General features: G+C 41.0%; 1 protein-coding gene across 1 annotated transcript in view; it reads right to left on the reverse strand.

The window, feature by feature from the left end:
- LOC121579080 (cyclic nucleotide-gated cation channel beta-1) overlaps positions 1-13,970 on the reverse strand; it is an 81,851-nt gene that overhangs the window by 27,731 nt on the left and 40,150 nt on the right. Inside the window, exons 15-18 of the mRNA XM_041893362.2 lie at positions 8,639-8,763; positions 8,293-8,411; positions 7,496-7,639; positions 5,107-5,148 (exon numbers count right to left, since the gene is read on the reverse strand). Coding sequence (XP_041749296.1) covers positions 5,107-5,148; positions 7,496-7,639; positions 8,293-8,411; positions 8,639-8,763 — 430 coding nt within the window. The remainder of the gene's footprint in view (positions 1-5,106; positions 5,149-7,495; positions 7,640-8,292; positions 8,412-8,638; positions 8,764-13,970) is intronic.

The following is a 13,970-nucleotide window of genomic DNA, read 5'->3' on the forward strand; positions in this document are numbered from 1 at the left end:
ATGATGCTGCCACCACCATGCTTCACTGTGGGGATGGTGTTCTCTGGGTGATGAGAGGTGTTGGGTTTGCGCCAGACACAGCGTTTTCCTTGATGGCCAAAAAGCTCAATTTTAGTCTCATCTGACCAGAGTACCTTCTTCCATATGTTTGGGGAGTCTCCCACATGACTTTTGGCGAACACCAAACGTGTTTGCTTATTTCTTTCTTTAAGCAATGGCTTTTTTCTGGCCACTCTTCCGTAAAGCCCAGCTCTGTGGAGTGTACGGCTTAAAGACAGATACTCCAATCTCCGCTGTGGAACTTTGCAGCTCCTTCAGGGTTATCTTTGGTATCTTTGTTGCCTCTCTGATTAATGCCCTCCTTGGCAGGTTTGTTGTGGTGCCATATTCTTTCCATTTTTGAATAATAGATTTAATGGTTTTCCGTGGGATGTTCAAAGTTTCTGATATTTTTTTATAACCCAACCCTGATCTGTACTTCTCCACAACTTTGTCCCTGACCTGTTTGGAGAGCTCCTTGGTCTTCATGGTGCCGCTTGCTTGGTCGTGCCCCTTGCTTAGTGGTGTTGCAGATTCTGGGGCCTTTCAGAACAGGTGTATATATACTGAGATCAAGTGACACTTAGATTGCACACATGTGGACTTTATTTCACGAATTATGTGACTTCTGAAGGTAATTGGTTGCACCAGATCTTATTTAGGGGCTTCATAGCAAAGGGGGTGAATACATATGCATGCACCACTTTTCCGTTATTTAATTTTTATACTTTTTTGAAACAATTTTTTTTTTTTTTACTTCACCAATTTGGACTATTTTGTGCATGTCCATTACATGAAATCCAAATAAAAATAAAATAAAATTACAGGTTGTAATGCAACAAAATTGGAAAAACGCCAAGGGGGACAAATACTTTTGCAAGGCACTGTACCATGACTGGGGATGGACATTACTTCTGAACACTCAAAATAGTAATCTTAAACTCCACAGAATAAATAAAACACTCTTTGGCCTTTGGGTTCAGTGAAAGCCAAAAAGCTGAGCGCATATGGGGACAGCAAACCTTTTAGCTGCATGGGAATGCCATGAGGCGTGAGTAGCCATGGTGTAAAAAACAAAGCAGGATTAAGCCTCTACCTGCTAATGATTTGGCTTACTCAGTGATCTTATTCTCCACTTTAGGCTCCACAGATTTAGCTTTGTTGTCTTCAGATATCTCAATGTCTTCAGCGACTACAATATCCATTAGAGTATTGTCTTCAATGCTCTGAATTTTCTCAATGACAGTAACCTCTATGACTTTATTTTTCTCAGGACTTCTATTCTCCATGCTCTCGTCGCTCTCGTGAAGCAGCTTCAACCTGGACAATTTGACCATGAGAAGGTTAGGAATTAAACATTCAAACTCTATCACTTAGCAACTCTATCAGCACTCAAGCTGGGGAGAAAGCGCTGCATGGAATGTTGGCTTTGAATCCATGCACTTTAGAGTTAATTGCAGTAAGTACTGAAGCTGCCCAATAATATGTAACCAATTAATAATCAGTTAACAATATGTGTTACCATAAATCTTAACTTTGTTCAGCTTTACAAGTTTGTGCCCAAGCACTGTCCATATATACTGAACAAAAATATAAACGCAACATGTAAAGTGTTGGTCCCATGTTTCATGAGTTGAAATAAAAGAGCCCAGAAATGTTCGATTCGCACAAAAAGCTTATTTCTCTCAAATGTTTTGCACAAATTTGTTTACATCCCTGTTAGTGAGCATTTATCCTTTGCCAAGATAATCCATCCACCTGACAGGCATGGCATATCAAGAAGCTGATTAAACAGCATTATCATTACACAGGTGCACCTTGTGCTGGGGACAATAAAAGGCTACTCTAAAATGTGCAGTTTTGTCACACAACACAATGCCACAGATGTCTCAAGTTTTGAGGGAGCGTGCAATTGGCATGCAGACTACAGGAATGTCCAACATAGCTGTTGCCAGAGATTTGAAAGTTAGTTTCTCTACCATAAGCCGCCTCCAACGTCGTTTAGAGAATTTGGCAGTACATCCAACCGGCCTCACAACTGCAGGCCACGTGTAACCACGCCAGCCCAGGACCTCCACATCCGGCTTCTTCACCTGCAGGATCGTCTGAGGAGGGGTAGGGGGGTGCTGAGGAGTATTTCTGTCTGTAATAAAGCCCTTTTGTGGGGAGAAACTCATTCTGATTGGCTGGACCTGGCTCCCCAGTAGGTCAGCCTGGCTCCCAAATGGGTGGGCCTATGCCCTTCCAGGCCCACCCATGGCTTCGCCCCTGCCCAGTCAAGTGAAATCTATAGTTTACTGCCTAATTTATTTATTTATTTCAATTGACTGATTTCCTTCTATGAACTGCAGCTCAGTAAAATCTTTGAAATTGTTGCATGTTGCATTTATATTTTTGTTCAGTATAGATGACGCTGAGTTTTTTGTTTTCATGGTCCTTCAAGCCAGATAGGTAAAATTACATTATTCTACAGGTCATGGCATATTATGTACCAGTTGTCCCAATCATGCTCCATTAAGCAAGTTTAAAAGTTTACACCAACCCCTTTATCCTAGTAGTTTAAGAGGAAAAAACTAGTTACCCCTTATCCCGACCTTCAACTTGTTATGTAAAAGGCGCAAAGCTGTACATCTGTGACATTGGGTGCCATGAGGAATGAGTAGCCTAGTTTATGTGGTATCAAAGCACAACTTCTCAGCACAGGAAGCACATTCCAAAGCGGGAATAAGCCTCTATCTGGTAATGATTCTGCTTACTCAGTGATCTTAATGTCCTCTGTAAGCTCCAAAGCGTCAATGTAGTCCTCAACGACAATATTGTCCTCAGCAACTTTTATGTCTTGGTTGACCGTTTTCTCCTTTAATATTTTATTCTCTTCAGTGATTATAATAATGACTGAAACTTCTGCTATCTTATTCTTCTCAGGACTTATTTTCTCCTGAGATATCTTATTCTCTACAGTTACTATATTCTCCCCTGCAACTTTTCTGGCTTCATTGACTGTTATCTTATTGGATATTTCCTGCATAGTATTCTGTTCATTAATCTTAATTTTCACAATGACTGTCACCTCTTCTGTTATTTTATTCTCTTTAGATATCTTATTATCCTGTGTGGTCGTAATGTCTTCAACAATGTTAATTTCCTCAATGACGGTAATCTCATCTGTAACCTCTGGAATCTTATTTTCCTCAGAACTTTTATTTTCCTCTGCTACTTTAGTCTCCACAGATATCATCTCTCCAACGGCCATCTCTCCAACCACTATATTCCTATAAGAAGATTTTTTGTCCTTATTTACATGCGTTTCCTCAGGTATCTTGATATCTGTTGTTAGGATGCTCTCTTCAATCTTAATTTTCTCAACGGCAGTAACCTTTGTTATCTTATTCTTGTCAGGACTTTTATTTTCCTCTGTAACTTCTTTCTCCTCTGACATCTTATTTTCCTGTATAGTTGGACTTTCTCCAGTACTCTGAATTATTTCCTCAATGACCTCAATAACCTCATCTGTAACCTCTGTTATTTTATTCTTGTCAGGACTTTTATTTTCCTCTGTAACTTCTTTCTCCTCTGACATCTTATTTTCCTGTATAGTTGGACTTTCTCCAGTACTCTGAATTATTTCCTCAATGACCTCAATAACCTCATCTGTAACCTCTGTTATCTTATTCTTGTCAGGACTTTTATTTTCCTCTGTAACTTCTTTCTCCTCTGACATCTTATTTTCCTGTATAGTTGGACTTTCTCCAGTACTCTGAATTATTTCCTCAATGACCTCAATAACCTCATCTGTAACCTCTGTTATTTTAATATTGTCAGGACTTTTATTTTCCTCTGTTACTTTAGTCTCAGATATCTCCTCTCCACTGACTATATTCTCCACTGCTGTTGTATTCTGATCGTATTCTTCTATGACTGTAACCTCTATTACATTAGTCTCTTTAGAGACCAAACTATTCTCCTCAGCGGCAACTTTTTTGTCTTCATTTGTATTTTTCTCCTCAGATATCTCATTATCTTGTGTAATGGTGTTCTCTTCAACAATCTTAATTTTCTCAACGACGGTAACCTCTGTTAGTTTGTCCTTGTCAGGATGATCATTTTCCTCTGTTACTTTTTTCTCCTCAGATATCTTGTCATCGTCAGTGATTACATTCTCTTCAGGAGCAACTTTTGTGTCTTCGTTGAAATTACTCTCATTGGGTATCTTATACGCCACTATGGCCGTATTCTGTTCAATGTTCTTAGTTTCCTCAATGATTGTAACCTCTCTTATTTTAGTCTCAGATATCGTATTATCCTGTGTAGTCGTATTATCTTCAGTTTTTGGAATTATTTTCTCAATTACTATAACCTCCTCTGTTACTTTATTCTCCTCAGTTATCTGAAGAGATATCTTATTTTCCTCTGATATATTATTCTCTTCAGGACTCTTATTATCCATGCTCTCGTCGCTCTCCTCCTGAAGCATTTGCAACCTGGACGGTGTGCAGAAGGGGACAAACAGAGCTTCAGACAGTCTCAGACAGTTAGACAGTCATAAACTGTAGTTTTAAACATGTACAGAGCTCGATTTACACATCCATTTTCAATAGTGCTCCCCAAATAGTGGGCAAAACCAATTTGATAGTTTTAGTGCTTAATCCGCTTATTGAGGTGCCTTGATGCAACTCCAGTTACCCCTGTCATTTGAACAGCTGCATCCATATCATTAGCAGACAAACAGCAGACAAACAGAGCCCCTCAGCCCTCCAGAAAGTATGTAGGCTGCTGTGCAGCAGTGTTAGAAATAGCAAGCTCCTTATCCTATCAAACATCTGGTTTATGAGTCAAACTGTAGAGGGAAGAGGATGGGGTCAAAGGTTTGGATATGAGATGTTAAAATGCTTGAGATGGAAGCTGCCCCTAACTACAGGGTCAGATTAGACAACCCCTGACTATAATCTTAACCATTAGGGTGGCGATTTAATGTCTGAGTCCGGAGAAGTGGTTAAGGGCAACATTCATCTAATCTGCTGTGGATAGAAGCATTGAAGAATAACAGGAAGTAGGAGAGGGACTTACTCAGGGTCTTCCTCGTTCTCTTCCTCCTGGATATTGGGCAGTCTTTGCAAAACAGAGAGTGAGCAGGACGATTATTGAGGGTTGTCTCCTTGGTGATGCCATGTCCTGGTGTGTGTATGTGTTTGTGTGGCTGACATAGCAAGCCGCGGCATTAAGTGCAGCTCGCAGCCCTACATCATGCTTTTCGTCACAACCCAGTGATCGTCACTTCATTGGCCCAGTCTTAGAAGCATCATCAGCTCAGCACGAACCAGCTCAGCAACATACACTCCAGCACTCTCACGTGCTCAAGAGGGGAGGGGATGGATGTTAATTCACCTTTGTGTGAGTAAGTGTGTGTATATGTACAGTACCAGTCAAAAGTTTCAAGGGTTTTGCTTTATTTCTACTATTTTCTACATTGTAGAATAATAGTGAAGACATCAACACTATGAAATAACACATGGAATCATGTAGTAACCAGAAAAGTGTTAAACAAATCAAAATATATTTTATATTTGAGATTCTTCAAATAGCCACCCTTTGCCTTGATGACAGCTTTGCACACTCTTGGCATTCTCTCAACCAGCTTCATGAGGTAGTCACCTGGAATGCATTTCAATTAACAGGTGTGCCTTGTTAAAAGTTAATTTGTGGAATTTATTTCCTTAATGCGTTTCAGCCAATCAGTTGTGTTGTGATACAGAAGATAGCCCTATTTGGTAAAAGACCAAGTCCATATTATGGCAAGAACAGCTCAAATAAGCAAAGAGAAACGACAGTCCATCATTACTTTAAGACATGATGGTCAGTCAATCCGGAAAATTTCAAGAACTTTGAAAGTTTCTCGCAAAAACCATCAAGCGCTATGATGAAACTGGCTCTCATGAGGACCGCCAAAGGAATGGAAGACCCAGAGTTACTTCTGCTGCAGAGGATAAGTTCATTAGAGTTACCAGCCTCAGAGATTGCAGCCCAAATAAATGCTTCACAGAGTTCAAGTAACAGACACATCTCAAAATCAACTGTTCAGAGGGGACTGTGTGAATCAGGCCTTCATGGTTGAATTACTGCAAAGAAACCACTACTAAAGGACAAGAATAATAAGAAGAGACCTGCTTGGGCCAAGACACACGAGCAATGGACATTAGACCAGTGGAAATGTGTCCTTTTGGTCTGGAGTCCAAATTGGAGATTTTTGGTTCCAACCGCTGTGTCTTTGTGAGACGTGGGGTGGGTGAACGGATGATCTCCGCATGTGTATTTCCCACCGTAAAGCATGGAGGAGGAGGTGTTATGGTGTGGGGGCACACTTAACCAGCATGGCTACCACAGCATTCTGCTGCGATACGCCATCCCATCTGGTTTGGGCTTAGTGGGACTATCATTTGTTTTTCAACAGGACAATGACCCAACACACCTCCAGACTGTGTAAGGGCTATCTTACCAAGAAGGAGAGTGATGGAGTGCTGCATCAGATTACCTGGCCTCCACAATCCCCCGACCTCAACCCAATTGAGATGGTTTGGGATGAGTAGGATGGCAGAGTGAAGGAAAAGCAGCCAACAAGTGCTCAGCATATGTGGTAACTCCTTCAAGATGGCGCCGGAGGAGATGGCTGCCGTTTTACAGCCCTCTAACCAATTGTGCTATTATGTGTGTTTTTTTGCATTATTTGTAATTTATTCTGTACACAATGTTTCTGCCACCGTCTCTTATGACCAAAAAGAGCTTCTGGATATCAGGACAGTGATTACTCACCTCGTATTGGATGAAGATTTTTTCTTCAATGAGTTGGACGTAAAGGATATTCTACAGACACCCGACAAGGCCCAAATCCCCGTCATTCGCATGAGAAAGAGACAGAGATATCGTGGACGTAGGTCGGGGTGCCTTGTAAGTATCTGACGGCGAGCGAGTAATCTGCCTCTTCCATCAATCCTATTAGCCAACGTACAATCATTTGAAAACAAAATGGACGACCTAAGATCAAGGATATCCTACCAATGGGAAATTAAAAACGGTAATATCTTATGTTTCACTGAGTCGTGGCTACACATGTTGTATTCGGCGCATGTGGCAAATTCAATTTGATTTGATTTGAAAATCATTCCAGGTGAAGCTGGTTGAGAGAATGCCAAGAGTGTGCAAAGCTGTCATCAAGGCAAACGGTGGCTATTTGAAGAATCTCAAATATAAAACATATTTTGATTTGTTTAACACTTTTTTGGTTACTACGTGATTCCATATGTGTTATTTCATAGTGTTGATGTCTTCACTATTATTCTACAATGTAGAAAATAGTGAAAATAAAGAAAAACCTTTGAATGAGTAGGTGTGTCCAAACTTTTGACTGGTACTGTATGTGTGTGTATGTGTTTCTCTGTGTGCGTGTGTGTGTGGGACTTACTGCTCTCCATCAGCCTCCTGCTGTGAGTCTGTGGCCCTCTGGGCACTGGCAGCCTGCTCCTCCTCTAGTTGTCTAACTGCCATCTCAGCTGCCTGCCTGGCCACCTCCTCAGCCATCCTTGCTTCTTCTAACTGCTGCTGCAGCCTGGAGACCAGGTCAGAGGGCAGGGGTCAATACATCAGACAATCACACAGAGCCAAAAGGCATTGGTGAACTCAACAGCCAGTCCCAATTCATCACTCATACTGTTCCGAGGCTGCCTCCCCCTCCTTGATCTGGCAGGCTTCAGTGTTCGTCGTCACCGGCCTTCTAGCCACTACCGCTCCATATATCATCATTCCATTTGTCTTGTCTTGTCAATTACACACACCTGGTTCATATCCCCTCATTAGTCCATGTATAAGTGTATCTGTCCCCTTCTCCTTGTGGGTGATTGTTTTATGTGAGTTGAGTGTAGCTCAGTGGAGCTACTCGTACCTTGTATTGCTGGGGTATATTATTCCCCTGTGCCTGTATTTTGTTGGAACTACTCGTACCTTGTATTTCCGGGGTAGATTGTTCCCCTGTGCCTCTATTTTGTTGTCGCTATCCAGCGCAACTGTGTACGACAGAATAAACTCTGTATTCTGTGATTTACCCTCCTGCGCCTGACTCCTTCTAATCACACTCATCACACATACAGACAACGGGAGACAGATCTCTGGGAAAAATATGAGATTGTAAAAAGGTGAGTGTGAGACAGAGGGAAGAATTAAGAGGGAATAGGAGGAAGAGGAAAACAGATGGACTCTTATTACTTCTCTTCCACTTTCACCATAGCAGCCTCCTCTGCCTCTTTCTTGATGCTCTCCATGAGGGGAGTCCATCTCTCTGTCTGTGTCTCTGCATCCTCTGCTTCTTGTTGCATGGCCATAATCTGCTGCGACAGAGAAATACAGTACATACAGAGAGTATGGCTATTGCAGCACCAGAAAAATAACATTATTAAGTTCAATGGCATTTCCATTATGAAAATGTAACAGTTTTGTTTTGTCGTAACATGTTGGTGACTTTCTGATCAGCTTTAAAGCTACTGCCACTTTTGTCCATTCAAGCATGGTATTCTAGTGACTACCAGCAAGGCTGTTTGACTCTGCCTCTGACCTGGGGTAGGAGTGAGGGTAAGGCCTGGAGCAGGGCCGCTCCCTGAGCCTCTTTGTTCTCTTTCTTCTCCCAATCCGGGTCCACCTCCTCCAGAACCATGTCTTCATGGCCCTGCAGGATGAGGACTAAACAGGAAATAGGAAACAAGTTGCAGGAAAAGGAGGTGGGTCAGTGGTGTTAGAGGATATGGAACAGTAGGGTGGGATCAACCAATCAAGAGAAAGACCTCATATTCAACACCCAATTAAGGCTTAAACTGTATTCATAACCAAGTGGGAATGTGGTATTTATCACATACGACTGGAAAAAATCCACTTGAAAGCCCCTCCAACTGGTAATAACTAGTGGGAAGCTTGTCTATCATCCCTGAGCTTCGACTTCTCCAACATGCTGACCTCGGACTTCACCTACTAAGGAAATTACCTCGATAACAGCATTTTCGGCAACCCATTTAATGCCATCAGTCACAATAGTTTTTTGTTTGTTGTTGTTGTACTTAACAGGTTCTACAGAAATTAAAGTTTTACTTATCAACAAATCATATTATGCATTACTAAGGTGTCTAATATTATTCAGAGAAGTTTCATATGATTTCTCAAAATGGTCACAGGACCACAAGCATAAATCACCAAGGTCTACTTTTACAGATGAATTTGGCACCAGAAGTCTGTATTCAACAGCTTCAAATATAATGTTTAAAGGGTGTAGTTTACATATGTGCTTTAATTTTCAATACATTGAATCCATGATGCTTGTGGTATATAAAATATCTTAGTGGTCATATTTGCGACCAATGGGAAAATACACATTTAATCATAGCCGATTATTTATTTTTTCAGCAGATTGAAGTTAAGTGGGTTATGGATATACAGTTGAAGTCGGAAGTTTACATACACCTTAGCCAAAAACATTTAAACTCAGTTTTTCACAATTCCTGACATTTAATCCTAGTAAAAATGCCCTGTCTTAGGTCAGTTAGGATCACCACTTTATTTTAAGAATGTGAAATGTCAGAATAATAGTAGAGAGAATGATTTATTTAAGCTTTTATTTCTTTCATCACATTCCCAGTGGGTCAGAAGTTTACATACACTCAATTAGTATTTGGTAGCATTGCCTTTAAATTGTTTAACTTGGGTGAAACGCTTCGGGTAGCCTTCCACAAGCTTCCCACAATAAGTTGGGTGAATTTTGGCCTATTCCTCCTGACAGAGCTGGTGTAACTGAGTCAGGTTTGTAGGCCTCCTTGCTCGCACATGCTTTTTCAGTTCTGGCCACAAATTTTCTATAGGATTGACGTCAGGGCTTTGTGATGGCCACTCCAATACCTTGACTTTGTTGTCCTTAAGCCATTTTGCCACAACTTTGGAAGTATGCTTGGGGTCATTGTCCATTTGGAAGACCCATTTGCAACCAAGCTTTAACTTTCTGACTGATGTCTTGAGCTGTTGCTTCAATATATCCACATAATTGTCCTTCCTCATGATGCCATCTATTTTGTGAAGTGCACCAGTCCCTCCTGCAGCAAAGCACCCTCACAGCATGATGCTGCCACCCCCGTGCTTCACGGTTGGGATGGTGTTCTTTGGCTTGCAAGCTACCCCTTTTTCCTCCAAACATAACGATGATCATTATGGCCAAACAGTTCTATTTTTGTTTCATCAGACCAGAGGACATTTCTCCAAAAATTACGATATTTTTCCTCATGTGCAGTTGCAAACCGTAGTCTGGCTTTTTTATGGTGGTTTTGGAGCAGTGGCTTCTTCCTTGCAGAGCGGCCTTTCAGGTTATGTCGATATAGGACACGTTTTACTGTGGATATAGATACTTTTGTACCTGTTTCCTCCAGCATCTTCACAAGGTCCTTTGCTGTTGTTCTAGGGTTGATTTGCACTTTTCGCACCAAAGTACGTTCATCTCTAGGAGACAGAATGCTCTCCTTCCTGAGCGGTATGACGGCTGCGTGGTCCCAAGGTGTTTATACTTGCATACTATTGTATGTACAGATGAACGTGGTACCTTCAGGCGTTTAGAAATTGCTCCCAAAGATGAACCAGACTTGTGGAGGTCTACCATTTTTTTTCTGAGGTCTTGGCTGATTTTCTTTTGATTTTCCCATGATGTCAAGCAATGAGGCACTGAGTTTGAAGGTAGGCCTTGAAATACATCCACAGGTACACCTCCAATTCACAAAAATTATGTCAAATAGCCTATCAGAAGCTTCTAATGCCATGACATCATTTTCTGGAATTTTCCAAGCTGTTTAAAGGCACAGTCAACTTAGTGTATGTAAACTTCTGACCCACTGGAATTGTGATACAGTGAATTATAAGTGAAATAATATGTCTGTAAACAATTGTTGTAAAAATTACTTGTGTCATGCACAAAGTAGATGTCCTAACCGACTTGCCAAAACTATAGTTTGTTAACAAGAAATTTGGAGTGGTTGAAAAACAATTTTTAATGACTCCAACCTAAGTGTATGTAAACTTCAGACTTCAACTGTACTTGATCAAGATGACCTTACAGATGATTTGACGATTATCCATGAGCCTTTACATAATATATTTAAATCAGCGATTTTGACTGTAAAATGTCATATTTTGTTATTTTTTGGGGAATTGCCATGGGGGAATTACCAGACGTTCAACACGCTTATAGGGAAGGACATTCGACAAGCACAGCTTGTGATTGGCTGAGAGAAATTGACTATACAAATATTGTGGGGGCTGTTTTGTTAGACTTCAGTGTGGCTTTTGACATTATCGGTCTGCTGCTGGTAAAAGTTATGTGTTATGGCTTTATACCCCCTGCTATATTGTGGATAAAGAGATACCTGACACAGAGGGTGTTATTTAATGGAAGCCCCTCCAACATAATCCAGGTAGAATCAGGAATTCCCCAGGGCAGCTGTCTAGGCCCCTTACTTTTTTCAATCCTTACTAACGACATGCCACTGGGTAAAGCCAGTGTGTCAATGTATGCGAATGACTCAACACTATACATGTCAGCTACTACAGAGACTGAAATGACTGCAACACTTAACAAAGAGCTGCAGTTAGTTTCAGAATGGGAATGATTAAGGAATAAGTTAGTCCTAAATATTTCAAAAACTGAAAGCATTGTTTTTGGGACAAATAATTTACTAAACCCTAAACGTCAACTAAATCTTGTAATGAATAATGTGGAAATTGAGCAAGTTGAGGTGACTAAACTGCTTGGAGTAACCCTGGATTGTAAACTGTAATGGTCAAACATATTGATACAACAGTAGCTAAGATGGGGAGAAGTCTGTCCATAATAAAGCGCTGCTCTGCCTTCTTAACAGCACTATCAGCAAGGCAGGTCCTACAGGCTCTAGTTTTGTCGCACCTGGACTACTGTTCAGTCGTGTGGTCAGGTGCCACAAAGAGGGACTCAGGAAAATTGCAATTGGCTCAGAATAGGGCAGCACGGCTGGCCCTTGCATGTACACAGAGAGCTAATATTAATAATATGCATGTCAATCTCTCCTGGCTCAAAGTGGAGGACAGATTGACTTCATCACTACTTGTATTTGTGAGAGGTATTGACATGTTGAATGCACCAAGCTGTCTGTTTGAACTACTGGCACACAGCTAGGACACCCATGCATACCCCACAAGACATGCCACCAGAGGTCTCTTCACAGTCCCCATGTCCAGAACAGACTATGGGAGGCACACAGTACTACATAGAGCCATGACTACATGGAACTCTATTCCACATCAAGTAACTCATGCAAGCAGTAAAATTAGCAACACAAACATAGGCACAGACACATGCATACACACACGTAAACATGAATTTTGTGTTGTAGATATGTGGTAGTAGAGTAGGGGCTTGAGGACACACACTTAATGTGTTGTGATATCTGTTGTGAATGTCTTGTAATGTTTTTAAAACTGCCTTAATTTTGCTGGACCCCAGGAAGAGTAGCTGCTGCCTTGGCAGCAGCTAATGGGGATCCATAATAAATACAAATAGACCCATACAGTGAAAAAGTTTAATAATTTAACAAATATTTTATGTCAATAGGTTTGTTTAGTGTCTCTTCCAAAATGGTATATCTGGTTTATGTGCGTTTTGCTGAATAGTCACAAAGGTCGACCTGGTATATCAGAGTATTGGGACATAGCCACAGGTGTAAACCTGGTTCGTATGGGTATTTGGGTTGAAATATGCAGGTGTAGATCTTGTTTATATTAGTATTTGGACTCGGTCAAAGGTGTAGACCTGGTTTGTACAGTAGTAGTACTCGAGCTGAGTTGCAGGGGTAGACCTGGTTTACAGTTTATGAGTATTCAGGCTACGGCATATTTAGACCTGGCTTAGTTGACTCATTGTGTTCAAGCACAGGTGCAGACTTTGTAGGTATGTAAATTGGAGCTGAAGTACAGGTGGAGACCAGGTTTGTATGAATAGTGGCGCTGAAATGCATAAGTACACCTATTTCTATGACAATTGGCAGTGACATGTAACAGTTGACCTGTTTAAAAAAAATCTATATTGGGTTAGATGTGCAGATGTACACCTGGTCTGTAAGGATATTGAGGCTGAAGTACAAGTGTAGACCTGGTTTGTATGAATGTTGAGGCTTGGGCACTGGGGTGGACCTGTCTTATATCAGTATGCCCATGGATTTACCTGGTTTGTATGAGTAATGTGGAGTAGGGATACACAAGGCTCCTACAGGTAATGGTTCTGGATGTATGGATCTATTGCCCATTCAAATCCTTTCTGGCAAAAAGTTTGTGGTATGAAAAAAAAGAATGGGGCTGTGGCACATGTGTTTTACCACTGTACTATGAGTTTATCCATGAAATGATTAGCGTATACAGGTCAGAGGTCACAGGACTAAGATATACAAATAACAGTGTTGGGGTGTGCCGCAAATAGCTGGACATACAGTGGGGAAAAAAAGTATTTAGTCAGCCACCAATTGTGCAAGTTCTCCCACTTAAAAAGATGAGAGAGGCCTGTAATTTTCATCATAGGTACACGTCAACTATGACAGACAAAATGAGAAAAGAAAATCCAGAAAATCACATTGTAGGATTTTTAATGCATTTATTTGCAAATTATGGTGGAAAATAAGTATTTGGTCAATAACAAAAGTTTCTCAATACTTTGTTATATACCCTTTGTTGGCAATGACACAGGTCAAACGTTTTCTGTAAGTCTTCACAAGGTTTTCACACACTGTTGCTGGTATTTTGGCCCATTCCTCCATGCAGATCTCCTCTAGAGCAGTGATGTTTTGGGGCTGTCGCTGGGCAACACGGACTTTCATCTCCCTCCAAAGATTTTCTAT

Source organism: Coregonus clupeaformis, chromosome 3, assembly GCF_020615455.1.
Source record: "Coregonus clupeaformis isolate EN_2021a chromosome 3, ASM2061545v1, whole genome shotgun sequence".
NCBI classification, from domain to species: domain Eukaryota; kingdom Metazoa; phylum Chordata; class Actinopteri; order Salmoniformes; family Salmonidae; genus Coregonus; species Coregonus clupeaformis.